This window comes from Pempheris klunzingeri, chromosome 15 (genome assembly GCF_042242105.1).
Source record: "Pempheris klunzingeri isolate RE-2024b chromosome 15, fPemKlu1.hap1, whole genome shotgun sequence".
NCBI lineage: Eukaryota > Metazoa > Chordata > Actinopteri > Acropomatiformes > Pempheridae > Pempheris > Pempheris klunzingeri.
Window position 1 is genome coordinate 16,282,544 of NC_092026.1, and position 19,361 is coordinate 16,301,904.

Sequence of the window (19,361 nt, forward strand, 5' to 3'; positions counted from 1 at the left end):
AAGACAATCGTCTTTATATCAATAAAACTGTTTTTATGTCAGTACTTTCTGTCAGGTTGTTGTTTTCTTTAGTACGAGGCCATGTAATAAGCGGGATAATGTACTGCAGTCATTATTGCAAAACAAACCCCAACAAATGACTGGCTCGCTGAACATGACCCCTTACTTGGTTCATCACTTCAAGCCACTTTTATCACATACATGTACTCATGTGATCCAGAATATTACAGAAATATTGATTATAGCTGCTTTCGGGATACAATCATCACTGCATGACACTGTCAAAGTCGGTGCTTTATTGGAATTTCGTTGATTATGTTCGCAGTCTGCGCCACTATCAACAAATACTAACGTTATAGTTATTAGAATTAGGTGTTTTGATGAAAGTAAATAGTTGTGTTTCTACAATATATAATTGCTTCATCACATGGACAGTTCTGGCCTATTACAGAGAAACACAGAAACAATTGTGTGTGGCCAGTGTACAGTTTTAGTGAGGAAGAAATTAGTGAAAAAAGAGGCTTGGCTGTGACTGCCAACAAGATGATCTATTTCATATAATGGAATATGTTCTCGTTATTGAACAAACAGGGCTACAAATGAGGCTTTTATTAAGTGCAAATGGAACTTTTCCACTACATGCCAAAGGGCTTTAGGAGCATGCTGTCCATTCATCAGTGATATTACATGACAATGCAAAGGCACAATAGACAAGGACATCTAACAGTCCTGCTTTTAATCCATGGAGAATGAACTGTATGTACAAGGTTTGTCATTCTACACAAGGTTGCACAACATAATGCAAGCTGTAATCCTAATTGCTACACAAGAACTGTTTTATGGGGGAGTGTGGAAGACGAGTTAATGAGTTCTACAGCCTGAGAAGGGAAGCTGGTGGCATGACAGCAGATACTGCATCTCCTGCCAGACGGCAGCAGGGTGAAAAAGGATGTTTGTCCTCGCCTCCTATTTTCTAAAAATCAGTCATCAGCTCCTTGGCTTTTCCGATGTTGAGCATTCGGTTTCATGGGGGAGATTGCGTTGAATGCTGAGCTGAAACAGCATTGTGATTCTGATGAGTCTGAACATTTCAAGGTGTCTTGGATGTGTCTGAAGACTGGGCGAGGCAGTGGAGGCGGCATCGTCTGTGGATCTGTTGGTTCTGGCTGGGATGTTCCTGGAGAACCAGAGTGCCACAGGGCAGAGGTCATTCACACTAAACACTGCTGCCTTTTTAGGTAAAGGAACGATGGTGGCTGTCTTGACGCAAGTGGGGACACTCTTGTGACGGTGATATGTTAAAAATGTCAGTAATGACGTCACCTAGCTGGTTGGCACATGTTCTTAGCAGGCCCAGCAGCTTTACTCCTGTTCACTGTCATCAGCTGTGGATACTGACAGTAGCTGGTCCTCTGGAGGTGGGCAGAACAGACAGCTGACTCTTTGCTGAAGAAATCAAAGTGAGCATAAAATGTGTTGAGCTCATCCGGCGACGTGGCGTCACACTTGATGTGGGCGGTCCTGCTTTTGTAGCCTGTGATGTTCTCGATCACTTGCCACAGATCTTTCGTTGTTGGTGTTGAGGTCTCTCTCCAGTCTCTGCTGACGTCTCCACGTTGCCGCCAGGATGCCTGCTTTCAGCCTCGCGCTGGCGGTATGCTTCTTCGTCACATGAGTGCAAGGCTCTGGATAGAGCCCTTCACCCTTTCCATTTATTCAAGCTTTCAGACTGGGGAATTGGTTTATTGTCTTGTTATCTTATCGTGATCACTACATCATCAACACATTTGCTGATGTCTGATTTCACTGTTGATGTATTGTCCTCAAGACTGATATGGTTCTTCTGGGTGGCAGTACTTCTAAATATGTGCCAATCTGTGCACTAAAAACTCCCACAGAGCTTCTTCTATACACACTTTTTCTAAAGGTTTGACCCTTTTAATCAGCTCGTAGGCAGGCGAGGCAGTGAAATGTGGTCTGATAGAATAAAGGGGGCAGGGGAGAATTTCATTTATAGCTGCCAGGAATGTTCATGAAAACATGGTTCAGGGTATTTTGCTTTCCCTGGTGGGGGTGTGGAAATGCTGGTGAAATTTATGTAAAACAAGATCTGAGAGAAAGATCAACGAAAAAATTAAGCTTCTACCGTTTGTACCCTGCGGTATTTTCTGGTAAACAAAGAAAATTACAATTTCAATTTGTCGTGTGCACTTTTTAGTTCTATAACAAACGGATTTCATTATAAAGCATTTGCAAGGCTGTTTTTTCTTAAATATTTGCTAGCATGCAGAGGGCTACTAGTGGTCGAAAACTCACTGCTACAGCAGGTGCTCGCTACAGCACTGCACACTGAGAGTGAAGCAAAACCGCTGCACTGAGTCACAAAACCAAAACAATGAGCTCAAACATGCTAAAATGCCCTGTGAAGCCGTTGGGAGCTGCAGAGTCATGCAATAATTTGCCGTGGGTTCACCATTACAGCAAGCCCTTCCACACGCAAGTAGTCATTAGATCCATTGTTTAAAGAAATATATGTTACATGTCGGGTTGGAATGAAATCATGTCAGGTTTTACTGATCCACCCAATTCACAGTTCATCTTAATGTTTGTGCTTTCTCTCTCGTATGCGTGTTGTCCTCAAGGGCCACCGTAGTAATGACGGATCTGCTGAATTTTTTGACGTGTGCACAAAAATAAAGCTGATTCTGTTAGCTACCTGTCGGGTAGGACTCTCTTGCTGTAGAAATCAGGCAGTCCATCCTCCAGCATATTGACTCCTCCGTTCTCTGAGCAATGCTACACACATGCACACACACACACACACACACAGGAAACAGATAGAATAACAGGATAACAACGATCAATCCACCATGTCGACAAAAAGCTGAAAGGCTGACAAAAGGTATTATCATTTCAAATGGCTGGCTGGCAAAACCGAATCCACTGCCAAGAGGAGTGTGTTTGTAAAACAACTCCTCATCATTCCGCTCTAACTGAGTTTGTACCGATTTAGAAAAGGCTTTTATGAAGTCGCAAAAACAAACAAGCCGCTAAGTTAGAGGCTGCCCCACGGCCCCTGGGAGATGCCTGTGCGTGATTAACATTTGAGTCACAGAGACACATGCGACAGCTTCCTACTTTAAAAAGGAACTTATTTTTAGAAAGTGCCTCTGGCATGGAAAACAAGATCAATAACAAAAGTTCACACAAAGCAGCCAGGAGATAAGAAACCTAAAAACTACACATGTTGGGTTTCTCACCTCTACACCCTCAAGAGCTCTTTTGTGGAAACGCACAGACTGAACTTCATGCTGCCATATAACATGGGGCTGTTGAACATATACAATGGTGTCACTAGAACAATAAAACTCCCTTACCTTCTCGGTGCCATAAAAAAGGCTCAGATGCTGTTTTAAAAGTGCTAGCGGTGTTAGAATCAGCTCAGAATACAAATCTCATACATCTGTTCATGGAGGAGAAACTGCCTGTCAGAGTGTTTCTTCACTCAGAAAGGTGATTCCTGCTCTCTGAAGATCATGATAAGGTCAAAGGTCATTTCCATTTGCCATCAACCTACAGATTCTGGGGGAGGGTGCCCCGCTCTGTGTCTACGTGGTGGGCGAGGCCTGACGTGGGTCACGTGACGCAAGGGCGAGCCGTTAGTGGGGAGGGTGGACAGACACTCCCACGATGCCGAGTGGGTGAGAGAGGCAGAGTGCAGTGGAGCAGAGGGGGTAGGAGAGGAACTGGGCTCATCACATAGACCTACAATGAGACAGGAAAGGATTGTGACTAAATGAAAGTTATTTTCACGTCACTTTTGACATTACACTGCAGATTAACCTGTTTTAAGGACAGTCCTCTTTAATTTCAATTCAAAGTTTCTTAAGTCAAATATGAGAACACAAAAAAAATTATGTGTTTAAAAAAAGACAAAAGCCCACAGCCTTGCTAGATGCCTTGTGAGGCAGAAAATTGATGAAAATCTCTGCTATTCTTAGACCATTACCACTGATGGACCAAAACATGTCGAGTCTGGCCTGGGGACAGTATCAGAGATAAAGCCACGTCATTATCTAAAAAGGGTCAATCCTTTAATTTTAAAATGTTATGTGCCAAATTAAATGCAGTGGCTAATAACACAGTTACCATTAACATAAGCATTAGCATATGCTGAGAAAAGACAGTTTAAATATTCAAAGACGTGATCACTCATGTCATTATGGTGAGCTGCATACCACTTGTATGGCTGAGGCAATATTGTACTTTCTCATTTTATTACAAATAGAAAGTAAATTGACCCTTACCCTGCTATTACTGTAAATATGTCATGCTATATGAGCACTCGAGTTGAGGGGCAATTAGCTGCGGTAGGACGCACAAAATAAAAAAAAACTCACTCAGTCTGGTGGAGACGGGACGGATTCTTCTAGTTCTGGAGCTCCGCTTCTTAATAGCCATTGTGTCCTTTTGTCAAAGGAGATAAATATATAATTAGCAGTGACTTTATTTCAAACCCGAAATCCACATAAACATTAACACATGTGACGATAACACACAAAGCGAGCAAAACTGTGTCATGTATTTTATTTTAACATTAAAGAGTAACTCCAGTATTTTTAAACCTGGGCCCCATTTTACACATTTTGGGTTTGAAATGATCGGTAGCAACAAAAACGTTTGGAATGTGTCCAGTAGAACGCCTCCACCAGCAGCCAAGACGGTCAGTGAACAGACTACAATGACTGTAATGTAATCCTTTGAGTCAACTGCACCACATCAAAGAACCTCCACTGAAAGAGCTTGTTTTTGCCACTGACAGGCTCAGATTGTTATTCAATGTGTCTGACAACATTACAGAAAGGATTCCTACAGAGATAAACCTGGAATATCCTTTTTCTTTAACCAAAAATAGCCGTTAAATGGTTCAGTTCTGAGCCACCAGACTCCATTGACAAAAGCTGTCATTTCTACATGGGAGTTGCTGCTGTCTCAGTTTCTTTAAAGGGTTAGTTCAGATCCAACACAATATTTGTGCTACATACTTTAACACAAACTACACTACAATAATCCACCCACTCCTGTGTTCTGCAAGGTAAAATGACTGCTTTTGTCAATGGAATCTGGTGGGTTTAAATATCACTATACAACAGCTTTGTCTGGTTAAACAAAAAGGATGTTACTGGTTTATCTCTGTAGGAATACTTTCTGTAATTGTCAGACACTTGGAATAACTATCTGAGCCTGTCAGTGGCAAAAACACACGTCTAGTGGATGTACTTTGATCTTGCACAATTGCCCCAAAGGATTAAACTACAGCAACTGTGGCTCATTCGCCGCCTGTTCTCACCTGCTAATGGAGGAACTCTCTACAAAGCTTTGGTGCCTACCAGTCTTTTCAAAATATGTAAAGATAGGGCCCATGTTTAAAAAATCTCACAGGGAATCAGTTTGGTTGTTATATGGCACAAAACAGAAAAGAGGAGCAAAGGTTTTCAAAGGCTAAATGAAAACAGGGATTATGGGAAACAATGACAATGGTATATTATGTATTAGCACACAACACTAACATAACGTAGGCCTTTTTTTGATGGATTTATTCCATCAATCTATAAAACGCCACAAATTCATAGAGCCCAGGGGGACATTTTCAAACTGCTTACTTTGAACCTTCAACGGCACAAAATCCAATCCAATAGTATTCAGTTCATAATTAGTACAAGTAGAGTTCATAATTTGCTACAAATTTTCACATTTCAGTCCCCGAAACTGGTGAACAAGAATTTACTTTAAAAGTTGAATCAAAATTGCTGTCACTTATTTGATTTACTGAGTAATTGTATTGTACTACATTAGTATATTCATGTGCGTAGAATAAAAAGAAACTCACTTCTCACTTGCCAATGCAAACGTATTATCAGCATGTCCTTAGACACTTACTATTCCCAGGTTGACACCGAAGTCATCATCAGGAAATTCCAGAGACTCGATTAGTCTGGACTGTCTGATAGTGCGTCTGCCCGTCCCAACATCATCCCACCGTTTCGTCTGAGACACCTGCCGCAGCTGATGCAACACACACATCAAACACATGCATGAGCAGATCTGCACACAGTGATGACACCTGGAACATTACCCTTCAGCACGGTCTCAGAGGAGAAGTGTGTCTGCCCTTGTACCCAAGAAGCTCATAAACAAAAGCAAAGGGTACTTTGCTGTAGTTTGCAAAGCCCATAAAGAATGTGAATACAATACAGTTTTTCTTGATTATCAAAGCAGAGTGAGGCACAATAGAGGACAAACTGGCACTGCAGCAAAACAGAGGAAGGAAAATGAGATGTAACGGTAGAGGCACTGAATGGAATGCAAAACAGAGCAGAGCAGGGCAGGCAGTGTTATTGCCAGAATTCTATTTTTGCCTCCTCCTTCCTCTGACTTCATTTTAAACAATCTAATTTCATGGAGAGGAGAACCTGCAGAGTCTAATCATGGCCTTAACTGACTCAAATCTAGCTGTCATGTTGTTTCTGAGGACAATATTGTCCTAAAAAGCTGCTCTATACTCCATCCTGATATGTTAATGACAGATAACAGCTATCAAATTCCAATCACTTAAAGATACTAAAAATTAAAGATACACCCCCTTTTCGACAGCATGGGAGATTTCTATCACAAACTTTACAGACATATTGGATTTTAATGGATCCTCCATGATACAGAAAGTCTTTCTAAGAGGCCATAGAGTAATAATGAGCTTCAGCGCTTGATGATTTAGCGGTTTAGTGAGTTCAGTATTGACTTCTGGCATTTTGAGTGTACTCTGGAGGGATTTCTGGGCCAAGTCTACAGCACTTTTTTTTTTTTATAGGTTGATGCAGCTGGAGGCAGAATTTACTTATTTGACAACATGCAATCAATAATGGGTGTGATCTGTAATATACAAACTTTTTAGTACACCCATGAACCCGTGACTTATCCTACTAGAGAAAAATATTGACTCACAAACTTGTACACAAAAACACTGCACAAATCAGTGAGTTTACATGAGAGTGAATGCTGCAGTAAGTTCCTCATGGAATATTATGTTTCATATAGAAGCAATAGAAAATGTTGCTTTTGTTGTCAATCACCTTGAATCTGCCTCTGGGAAGACTTTGAGATTGCAAATTTATGACTTTGAACCAACTTTAATGAATTATTTGACTTTGCAAAACCAGCGAAGTCTCTATGATGTCATTTTTGCCCATAGAGAAATAGTCCGGCACATAACCTCCCTTAAAACGCCAACTTATCATTTTCAAACTTTGCTTTTGATAATGTGAGCTTTGCAGGCGCTGGTGGGCAGATTTTTTTGACCTTTGGACCAAGCCAGGCCAGCTGTTTCCCTCTGCCTCCAGCCTGAATGCTAAGATACCGTCTCCTGGCTACAGCTGCATACTTAGTGCTATCAATCTTCTCAGCAAACTCTCTGTATGTAATTCTCTCATAACTGCATTTCCCAAAATGTTGAAATATTCCATTTCAAAAATCTGAATTTAAAGCTGAAATTTGTAACAAATTATGATGTAAATATTGTCATGATGCATCGTTACAGTAAAGAATGGTTTCTACCATTCACCAATCTTTGTTGAGACAGGAATAATGTTATGTTAGTACCTCATGCAAGATCCTCCATCTTTGCTGTAAAGTCACAGATTTCAGCTTTCAACGTGAAAACATTTGTTTCTACATTTCTACAAAGAAGTCATGCAGTAAAGGGATATTACCAGTACCAGTGTTTTATGAGTGGTGTAGAGCTCCTGTAGAATCTGATCCACTATGGAGTTGGTCAGATAGGAGACCACAGACAACTTCACCTCCCTGAAAAGAGGAGAGCGAAGGAAAACAGGGGAGGGAATAACAATTAAACCAGGATCTTAGCTGACGTTTTTGGCTGGACTTGTTTCACCCGCTCGCTTCCTTACTCCAGGGCTCTGTTAATGTCCTCAGCTGCTCTCTCCATGAGGGCGCTGCGGATGGCGGAGCGAGGGATGGAGACTTGTTCTGAGATGGACGACAAAGGAGGGCTGAGTCTCTCAGCGGCTGAGCAGGACATTGGACACAACTCGCGGCACAGAGACACCATGGAGTCCACCACCACCTGGACACAAGTGACGTGCATCACCAGACGTATATCACGCACATTTTTATCCACTCTCTGTATATTCAGCTATGTTTCCAAAACATCTAATCAATCAGTGAGTGTTTTCATCTGCTAGCATTGATTTTCATCTAGCTCCTTTTCTCGGACTTGTCATCTTTTATTTACGTGCATTGCAGCAGTCCATCCATCAGCTGGCAACAATTCATATGATCTGTTCACACCCCTTTCAAGATCTTTCACGCTTTCACATCAAAGTTGTGGGAAAATTCCCCAGCTGATATTCTTGCAACTTATTTGATCTGGACCTTTGCAAGTGAAGAAATTTAGCCTTGTCCATGGGTGCAAAATTGCAACGCACAAACAGAAATGTAAATCATGTTCAAGTAAGTTGAAATTAGATACAAAGTGTCCCAGATTCGTCCTCAGGGTGTGTTGCTTCTTTATCATCGGACTTCACTGTGCTCCTGAACCCCAAAGGGAACATAACAGAACTGAAGAAATGTTAAACTGTTCCTTGCCTCTGAATTTAAATGCTACATTTCTTTTGAAGTCAGCATACCTGCACCGCACACACAGCCACGTGCTATTAATGGGCTATTTAAATGCAACTAGTCCAGAGCTCCACCACTGTTTAAAATACGGGTGCATCAGGGAATGGCTGTTTCTGCAATTACGGCCATGGTTCCACCTCAAACCTACCTGCAGTTCCTTGTCGGCAGCCTTGGCCAGTTCTCCAGCGAGAGTGTCCAGTCGCTGTTTGACTGGGCCGTCCACTGACAGCACGTGGGCCAACTCACACAGAGAGGGATACAGCTGACACACACACAGAGCAGGGCAGGGAAGAGCAGAGGGTAAAAATCAATGGAGGAAGGATGCAGTACCAAAAGGAAGCCAAATGTCCCCTTTCTGAATATCAGTGTATATCGTATATTGTAAGATTATTATTATTATTATTATTATTATTATTAATGTGTAGTGGCAGGTGGCTAACTACCAACTCTGACTGTTATATACTGTTGGTTGGTTTAATCAACAACAAAATCAGCATATTTTATAAGCTGACCATGTATTTTGTGTACCAAATCAGGACTATTTTCTAATAATCTATTTTCATTCGTAAACTATTTGTATTTATAAGCTATTAAGAGGACCATGTTTTAGGATTCCAGGTTGCCAAGTTTTGCTATTGACTTATTAGAAAGTTAGAAACCTGTGAATCTTAAATTTGTAGCTCAATTGGTGTTAATTATGTATGCTGTCTTGCCATCAGCTCTTAGAAACAGCACAGTTTGCTCTCATGTTCTTTACCTCAATGGGATCTTTATTTTTAAGCCTCAGAGGGAAAAACGGCTCCAAATATGCAACACTGCACCACATGGCCGTCTACTCTCATGTGTGACTGACAGTCTTTATGTCAGTCACACATCAGAGTATAAATATGGGTTGACAGCAGGCGACTTCTCCACTTCTGTGAAGCGTCAGACAGTGCCCAACCGTTACAGGTGAGACATGTATATTTGGTGGAGTTTTTTCACCATTAGACTTTAAAGGAGCTTAATCCGAGTGCCACGGAAAAGGGAGGTTTGTGTGAGGCTTGAATTTCAACCGGACCTGGATACAAAACAAATGAGCTGTAAACCGTTTAGTTCAGGTAGCTCAGCAACTTTCTATTGAGTTTTCTTCTAATTAAGAGAGAAATGGCAGCAGTATATATTAGTCACATTTGTGTTTTTGCTGCTTCAGCTGTTGGAGAGCACATTTAATGTTAAACACCCTGCCACCTCGTTTACTCTCTCCCTCCGTCATACCGAGTGCAGCGGAGGAGCTTGTTTGTTATTCTTAGAGGTGTTGAGTGGATCTGTGTGTTGGTGCTCAGGTGTATTGATACTCTGTCAGCGTTCAGCACTGACATACTTTTTTTTTTTGTTGGGCTGAACTCAGTGAAGCTGCTCTGTAGTGTTGTCAGTTCTGCTTGTTGAGGGCTCATCCTGAGTTTGTGGCTGTAAGACTCCTTTGTTACTGATCTTAGATTATAGTGTGCCGTGTGTCAGTGTTGCCATAGCAACCTAAACCACAGGGGTTCGTAGTTTATGCGGTTCTCATTAACTTTATTTACATCTAACTGAAACACTCAGACCACCCTGGCTTCTGAACATGATCCTAAAATTCACTAATGACTTCTGTAACTTAAAATGCTTTGCAGGGTACATCATGCACTCCAGCCAGCCAGAGTAATAGTTGTTCTAAACAACTGCTTATTACAGATTAGTAAATTAGTAAATAATTAGTAAATTAAATAACCAGTGATAAAGTCATTAGTTATTACTTGTCAATCAATACAATTAGAAAACTTAATCTGCAAAATGTTTAGTCACTATAGTTATAAAATAAATGTAATGAAGTGAGATCTACAATATTTAGAAGCATGAAGTATCTTAAAATGACACTCAAGTACAGTAAAAGTACCTCAAAACTCTAGTTAAAACTCCATGAGCAACTTTTTTTGGCCACTTGGGGGTGCCAATAACACTTACCATATTATCAGCTTCTATGTTGATACAATAAACTTGTTAGCAAACATTTGCTTATTCAAACATTAGCATTTGACTGGAGTCATGTTACTGGCTACTTGGGATTAAGGGAAATTAAGAGGTCTTTTTTAGCTCTGTTTTTGGTCTCCACCAACTTTGGAGGGAAACATCTGGCTCTTTAGCTGCACGAAGAGTCTACTCACAGCTCTGGAGTCCCTGGCTTCTTTCAGGATTTGTCTGGCCGTCTGGATGTCCTCTCCTTCTTCACAGCCTTTCAGGACACACACCTGCTGCTGCACCCGCACGCACAGGCGCTCCATCACCTACACACATAAAACCCATCCAAACAAACATGAATACATGAATGTGTGTGATCATACATGAAAGAGTCAGTAAAATACACATTAACTAAAAATCTCGAGGTGTTCCCCATCATGTGCACACACACACCTGCTCAGCAGTGCTGGTGACGAGGCCTTGGTGCAGCCTGAGAGCCTGTTTCTGAGAGAAACGCTGAGTCTGGTTGTTCCTAAGCAGAGCGCGTTGGATCTGTCACACATACACAGACACACATGGAAAACAAACAAGGAGAGAGAGGAATGGAGATGACAGGTGTTTACAAAGCACAGTGTGCAGGAGACAGGAGACAAGTCCATTTGCATGGTAATAAGGAGACTGGAGAGAGAGTTTTGATCCCCCGAAAATGAACGGGATGCCTTTGATTTATTTTCTCGACTCAGCAGGTGGAGGTGTTCACTGCTTAATCATCTAATGTAGTGAAAGATGGAATCAAGGGTTGCTCAAGGACTTAGGAGCTTCACAGACAATGCACAGACAAACAAGGCCCCCCAACCTAAATAATAGCTTCATCCACTACACATGCACATGATGCATTAGGCTAGTTCCACAGCTGATCCATTTCTGTTGTTAGAAATACCCCGTTAATCTGATACACAAATATCCTGTTGAAATTGTTCTTCATTGTTCTGGAGATGTATCAGGAATTCTCCTTTAGCCTCCATGCTTCCAGGGAGGTGAGATGTGGTGCCTGATTGACTGACAGCTGAACCGCCGGGGAAATAGACTTTGACATGCGACGTAAACAGACTTGCTCTGTTAACTGCAGCTCACAAGCCATGTGACAAACAGCATTTAGTTTGTAGTGGTACTGAAGAAAAATGACCAGACCATTCAGTTTCTACGGTGACAGCCGTTTATATTGAGCCACAGCCATCTATCCACTCTAGCAATGTTAGTAAGGCCACTTTTCCTTTATGGTTATTTGTTTATGGATTTGGACAAGCCATTTTGCAAGATAAGATGTAGAATGTGTCCAGGCAAGAAAAACAAAACGGCCAAAAAGCTACTGTTTGCACAGAGCGGCTTTGTGTCTTTATCATTGGCTGCTGTCTGCCTGTCAGTATATGTCACTACCACATACCGGAGAGAGAAGTTTACTGTTTTGTGCAAACGTGGCTTGAAATTAAATATTTTGATTGGCTATATGAAAGAAAATTATCTCCAGTTACATATATAGCAGAGGCATATTGGAACAAACGTGAACTGAACTCACAAATTAAAAAAAAAAAAAAAAAAAAGGCACCAATATTCAGAGCACGTTTGTGGTGTAGCAAGAAAAAATGCAACTCAATCTCAGTTGGACTTTAAAATGTGTAACCACATCTATACAAATCAGTAGCAAAGAGTGACATGTTGGCTACAAAAGAGATCCATCACTCCAGTATGAGCTTTGAAATGAACAGGATACACAACTGAACAGCCGACATCTGAATGGCAGATGCACTGCTTCAATGACTCATCAAGGCTGATGTGACCTGGCGAACAGTGCGGAGAATCCTGCCAACAAGCCGGGTGACAAACAGTGACACATCAAACTGACAAAGAGGAACACTTGTTGCCTGCTGTTGTCCACTGACCAGCCAGAGATGGGCGCAAAACACATCAGTTGTTACAAAATACAAATACTTGCTCACAAAATGCATCGACATAAAATACAAAATATTCATTTGAAAAATGTATTCAATTAGATGTAATTTGTCATTTGAAAATACAAAAATATATTCTATTCACAAATCATAGATTTGAAGTGGCAAAGCGACCACTGAGTGAACAGCCGTTTAAAGTGGAAGTGTAGGTTAATTGTCGAGCAGATGTTTATTCTCCGTTTAAAGCCTGGGAATAAAAATGTGTTTTGTATTTTAAGTATCTTAAACACACAAATACAGGTCTTTCAGTGTTTTGTTACAAACCGCATCGTGTTGTTTTCTATCCAGCAAAATACAAATGACAAAATAAGCATTTTCTAATCAAATAGATATTATAAATATATTAATTTGAAATACTGCCCATCTCCAGACTTAAAACTAGAATCACTGCATTGCAGTTGTGCGCCTCTGCTAGCCAATACATCCACAACTAACGTTACCAATTCATCACCAATTCAGTATCCAACAAAATGACATACAGTCACAATTTTCCCACCTGAGTAATGTTATTGAATAATGGACAGACATTTTAGCAGGGCATTATGATGTCACAGTGAAGTTGACCTTTGACCTTTTCATCCTATTGGACATCTGTGTGAAATTAGTGCATAAATTCTTGAGTTATGGACAAAAATGTGTTTTGTGAGGTCACAGAGACCTTTGACCACCAAAATCTTAACAGTTCACCCTTGAAATCCAAACAGGCATTTGAGCCAAATTTGAAGAAATTCCCTCGAGGCGTTAATGGGATATCACCTTCACAAGAAAGGGACAGAGACAACCTAAAAGCGTAATGCCCCCAGCCAGGGCTGTCGCTGGCACAGAGGAATAAAAACGCTGTAAATGGGTTGAATCAACAGCTTTTTGACAAGTCCTCATCTCAGGAAGGACCTGTGATTAACTCAAGTTCACATGAAACTGACCTCCACTTTATGTTAAACCTGGTGTAAAACCAACATATTCAGAAGGCGCATTAGGAAAACTTTTTATGCAAACTTTCTGTACGGCTCATACCACATGTGCAGGGCTTCCACTAGAGCAATGTAATCTATGAAAACTTTCAGATTTAATCATCACTTCTAATGCACAAGCAAATGAAAGTCATTCATCAAGCCCATGAATCACTGTGACCCTAATTGTCAGGTAATGCCTTTATTCACCGTCTGCATTTTTATGACATGATGCAGCAAACGTAGGCGTCACGAGGTGAAGGAACAGAGCTCCTCTCACCTTGGTCAGGGCCTGGTCTGTCTTCTCTGGGGCGCTGCGGTACGCCTGGGTGACATCACTGAGGGGGAGGGGCATGTACTGAAGGGTAAAGTTGCTATTAGGTGGATTGAGAAAGAGAGAGGGAAGAGAAAGAGGGAGGAAAGAAAGATAAGATTGCACGTGCAACAATAAACTGGAGGAATGGTGATGTTAACAAGAACAAACAGGAGACACCCGCGGCACTTATAGCAGTTGTCTTCGATTCCCTAACATGTAAATGCACCCACACACTCTTGCACACGCAAACAAACAGACACAAGCTTCACACCCACGCACAAAGAACAAAAACAACATTTTGACTGGCATGCACGTCAGAGGACTGATGAAACGCTGTGTAATAGTAAACATTGTACAGAGATGGTTATCTGTCCTTCATATGGGAGTGTGTGTAACTGATCCATCTCATCACGTGCCCCCCCCCTCCCCTTCAAACGTTAGTTTGTGGTGTGTGTGTGTGTGTGTGTGTGCTGTGTTCGTCTTACTGCTCCAGCGCCCGCGCCACATCTTGGAAGCCCGTCGCTGTGGTGCTGTTGCGATCCCACGTCACACTCCTGAGAGGGATCAAACCGGCAGGAAATGGGGGAAGACAGGCACAGAGAGGAGGGAGAAGATCAGTCACTTTCTAAAGCTCCTACACACACACACACACACACACACACACACACACACACACACACACACACACACACAGGGCATAGCATCATAGTTACAGTACTTATCTGACCGTGCAGCTGCACAAACCATCACAGAAGGATTAACAAGACACTTGTCAGACTTTTCGCTAGATGCATAGAATGAGTCCATATCGGAACATTAGGAATGCATGAACAACTGCCATGCAACTAATGAGCTTCTGTTGTTGCACAGTGCAGATTCTCCACCTCCACTCCACACTGTTGAGCTCCTGTTTTTAATATATCAGTCATTTTGAGCCCGTCTTTCCTTTCATCCATCCTCCTCCTCCTCCATCGTCTCCATCTCTCCTTCCCCCGACTCGCTCTGCCCTAGAAATTCAATCAGCTAAACCCAGATCTCACTCCTTAGGTGGTCTCCCTCTCCCTCTCCCGTCCCTCCCCGACTTCCTCCCTCTGCAGCCCGAAGCAGACCATTTCCCCCTGTCCCATCCCTCCATCCTACCCCGTCTCGCTTTCTGCCCATTTCAGAGTTTCTATCTACTCCCTCCATCCCCCCCACCTACAAACTGTACACTTCACTTAGTCAATTCTTTTCTCTTACTTAAGGGTGGTGCAATACGTCGTGTGCCTGAAGGCCATTTTGCCTCTTTTCCTTCCTACCGATTCTCCTCGCTATCCCTCCAATCCCTCAGTCTTACCACCTTATCTCCTACATGTTTCACTTTGAAGCGCTGCAGTGAACTCACTGTTGTGCCTCTCAGCACCCTCCATCTACCCTCTCCCCAAACATATTAATTTTCTCTCTGACCCTACTCTTTCATCTGTCCTCTAACACCTCTTATTCTCCTGTCTTACTCCTTCTATCCTCCTCTGTAACAGACTGCTCTGATCTACGAGGAAAACCTTCCTTCGCTGCGATCAGAGGACTGATTTAAAGTACACACACGCGCACACACACACACACACACACACACACCTGAGTGTTGTGTTGATCTGCAGGGCTTTACTGAGCATCTTGGCCCCGGAGTCCTCCAGGAGGTTGCCGCTCAGATCTACCTTCCGTAGGCAGGTGTTGGAGCCCAGGGCGTTGACCAGCACCGTGCCCCGCTGGCGAAGCCTCGAGTCAGCCAGGGAGAGGGACTGCAGGGCCTGGACGAGGCAGGAAGAGACAGCACAGAGGGGAAAAGGTGGAGGAGGATTTGAAAACTTTCAGGGGTGAAAAAAGTGTAGAAATGTCTATGTTAACACAGACGTTTCTACATTGAGGTTTTTACGAGGCAACAGGATGAAAGTGATAAGAGCAGACAACAAAATCAAATGTGTATTCCAGGTAGATTACAGGAGGGGCTCATTCATGTTTTATTTTTCAAAATATCTGGAAACGTATAAGTGTTTTGATAATTCTCATGAAAACATTTTTAAAATCAATAATGCAAGAACCTGGCTGAAAATCTGATCTTAAAACACTATTTTCAGCTCAAACTCTCTGCAGGTGAATTATTTACCTTTTATATATATATATATATAATTGTCTTTTAGACTAGTCTCATCACATTTTTGAATTTCCCATAATATTTTAGATTAGAATCTACATAATAACCTGCCAAGTGATTTTCAGCCATACGACTCTTGTGTCTATATGCTAAATATGAAGCTGCAGCTAACACCTGATTAACTTGATGTAGGTTAGCATAAAAACCTGAAACAAGGAGAAACTGCAACTTGTTTTCACACTTCAGTTTTTGCACAGCTTAAACAAATAAGATATAAATTGCTTATCAGTGAACTTTAGAGGTGCTGGCTGGCAGATTTTGTTACCTTAGGACAGAGCCAAGCCAGCGGTTTCCCTCTGCTTCCAGCCATTTTTTGCTAAGCTAAGCTAACTGTTCCCTGGTTTGTTCACATTTTCTCACTTTTGCTGCTGGCAGCCTTCTATGACTCATAAACTGAAGTGTTAGCATGGGCCACTGGATCAAAGCTGTGCAGGCGACACAAACAGATGATTCTGATGCTTGTGTTGTCAGGGCTTGCTGCGTGAGTTGACCAACGGGCCAATCTATGACAAACTTGGTGTATTTCATTTGAACTTACACACTGACACCCATCTGTGCCTCAGTTAGTGTGATTGCACACATGCACCAGACCGTATTCAATGCAAGAGCAGACTTGTGACCTATCACCATCAACAGTGGTAAATAATTGAGTAAAGCTACTTGTCACGCTGGATTTGCAGAGCGGAGAGAAGAGAGAGCCCCGGGAGCCTCGCAAACACACTGAGACCAAATGAATCATTCGTCGAGCCCACAGACAGCATGACTTGTGTGCATGTTTGCACCTTGTGTGTATGACAGGTGGGAGATGGAGCTTAAATGCACATGAATGAGGACGCAAGAATTTAAACGGTGACATTTGTGTGCTCGTGCGTTCACAGTATGCGCGTGTGGCTATAAATCTGCGAGGCTTGTGTAGGCGTGCATCTGTGCAGAACCCCAGAGGATTTCTGTGTGTGTGTTTGTGCGTGTACAATATGTTACATAATCCAACTCACACACTCTTCCTCTTGCACCAAATGAACCAGTTTCTGCAGAATTTCCTCCAGCACCCTGAGGAGGCAGAGAGAAAAGGAAAACATTCATCATCAGTATCATCTTCACCACCGTCTGTACTGCTGCTTCTCCACGTGGTCCATACCTGCCCTTGATGTTGAAGTTCTTCCCCAGCATCAGGTTTTTGAGGGAGGGGTGCCTGGAGAATGCTGGGATGACAGCCAGCAAGTCAGCATCCAAACCTGCACACAACACAACGCGCACATCACTCAAGTCAGGGAGGGGGCGTGCTTCCTATAGGCAGCATAGATGGCCGTCTAGGGCGCCACCAAAATTGCACCAAGATAAAAGACAAAAAAAGGCAGGGGAGCATCCCTAGGGCAAATGCGGAACCAGCAATACAACAATCTATGGAGCCTTTGTGAAAACCACTTCCAAGTAGATGTTTAACTGCATCCATATTAAAAACAATCAAGAGAACAGGTATGAAACACTTCATTTTTAACACAACAAAGACACAAAAAAGACTGAAAAAAGTCACTTTTTTTACAACAAAAAATGACCAGCTCCTGGGCTGTCACAGCAGTGACTCATCAATACCTCTGCCAGGTTAACATTTCTGGCTTTCAAAGCTCAGCGCTCATCTCATGGCCTGTTTGGAACAAAATCTCACTGCCCACTGAAATTCCAAAATACTCCCAATTAACAGCCCCCACCCCTCCCACCCACTCACATTTTCAAAAGCTCAAGAATGGAGGATGCTGCTTAGAGGAAGTGGTTACCATGGCAAGATATTTCAAAAGATGAAATGCCTCATTCAGAGTGCAAAGAATATCTGTGGTTAAATACGCCTGCATGCCTCTAACGTGCTGCAAGTTGTCAATGACAGGGAACTCTGATACAGCAGAGCAGGAGGGGGAGAGGGGGCTGCACTAGAGACTTGTGTTAGAGGACACAATGTTTCCTCTAAAACTACTGGTTCTCTCAAACTAATAAACAGTGTAGTGGCTGTTTAGGCAGTGGCACCTCCATTTTTCAGTTCACAACATAATTCCAAAGTTTATGAAAAAAACACACAGATTTTTTGGTATTGTTGATTTAACTAAGCTTTCATGTTCATTTCTGCTTAAGAGGGATTAGCTCTGACTCTCTGACTATGACTCAAGCTCCAAAAAACTGGATACAAGTCCTAAAATGCAGCTTACTAATGCATTTTTGCACAATTTCATTAGACCCCTATCTGCCTCCTAAATGCCCACCTCTTTCAAACCCCACACCTCCAGTTTGTAACTCAAGTGTCAAGTCCAAGCTGAGATAACCCTGATGACGTAGCTCACACCATCAGGGTTCATTTTATCCCTTCAAAGCCGCAGAAGACATTACACGACATTCTCACGGGATGAGTAAACATCATGCATAAAATCAGTGGAATGCCCCTTTATCTGCAATTTATATGCTACAAGCCTTTGAACTAATGTTTGGATTGACATTGATTCATTAGTTCTGTGTTAAAAGTTTGAACTTCAGCTGAAAAACTGTGTAAGACCATAGTGATCAGAATCAAATGGTTTTAAATACCAGTTAAATGTGAAATGTGCCACACAGCCCAAGTCTGTAACTTGGGGGGGGGGGGGGTGTGAAGGCATGTCTCTTACCATTATCAGAGACGTCTAGAGTCGCCACGCACGAAACTCGGGGGAACAGCTCCTGAATCACCCCAGCACCTGCTGACCTCAACTGCAGGAAGTAGACAGACAGGAGTGGGACATGATGGGATAGCCATGAGCGCTAATCTATGACGAAGATGAGTGAATATACCCAGAGCAGCACAGACTGACAGAGCATACCTCACAGCTGCTGATGTCCAGGTGCAAATCAGTGATATGAGGGTTATTGGACAGACCTAGGAACAGAGCCCTGAAGGAAAACACAGGCAGGGAAGGATGGGAAAAGAGAGACAGAACAGCAGGACGCAAAAGCAAAGAGAGGGGGAGATTAGTATGAAAGAAGATAAGGCAGGAGAGGAGTGAACAGAGTGATAGGTAGATAAGAAATGGGGGAAAATAAAGGGCAGTTATTGGAGGGTGAGGCGAAATGACAGAATGAAAAAAAGAGAGAGAGAGAGAAAGATCAGTCCCACATAAATCCAATTGCTTCTTTTCCTCACTCCAACACCCTGAACAGATCATCCGACTCCTCCCGCCCCGCATTCTCCTCTGCACACCTAAAAC

General features: G+C 42.4%; 1 protein-coding gene across 1 annotated transcript in view; it reads right to left on the reverse strand.

The window, feature by feature from the left end:
• Positions 1–19,361, reverse strand: part of carmil3 (capping protein regulator and myosin 1 linker 3) — an 81,155-nt gene that overhangs the window by 8,238 nt on the left and 53,556 nt on the right. The window contains exons 17-32 of the mRNA XM_070845443.1: positions 18,978–19,047; positions 18,786–18,867; positions 17,276–17,372; positions 17,133–17,187; positions 15,561–15,733; positions 14,432–14,500; positions 13,911–14,004; positions 11,125–11,223; positions 10,878–10,997; positions 8,843–8,956; positions 7,965–8,140; positions 7,773–7,860; positions 5,941–6,066; positions 4,401–4,467; positions 3,578–3,765; positions 2,717–2,796 (exon numbers count right to left, since the gene is read on the reverse strand). Coding sequence (XP_070701544.1) covers positions 2,717–2,796; positions 3,578–3,765; positions 4,401–4,467; positions 5,941–6,066; positions 7,773–7,860; positions 7,965–8,140; positions 8,843–8,956; positions 10,878–10,997; positions 11,125–11,223; positions 13,911–14,004; positions 14,432–14,500; positions 15,561–15,733; positions 17,133–17,187; positions 17,276–17,372; positions 18,786–18,867; positions 18,978–19,047 — 1,698 coding nt within the window. The remainder of the gene's footprint in view (positions 1–2,716; positions 2,797–3,577; positions 3,766–4,400; positions 4,468–5,940; positions 6,067–7,772; positions 7,861–7,964; positions 8,141–8,842; positions 8,957–10,877; positions 10,998–11,124; positions 11,224–13,910; positions 14,005–14,431; positions 14,501–15,560; positions 15,734–17,132; positions 17,188–17,275; positions 17,373–18,785; positions 18,868–18,977; positions 19,048–19,361) is intronic.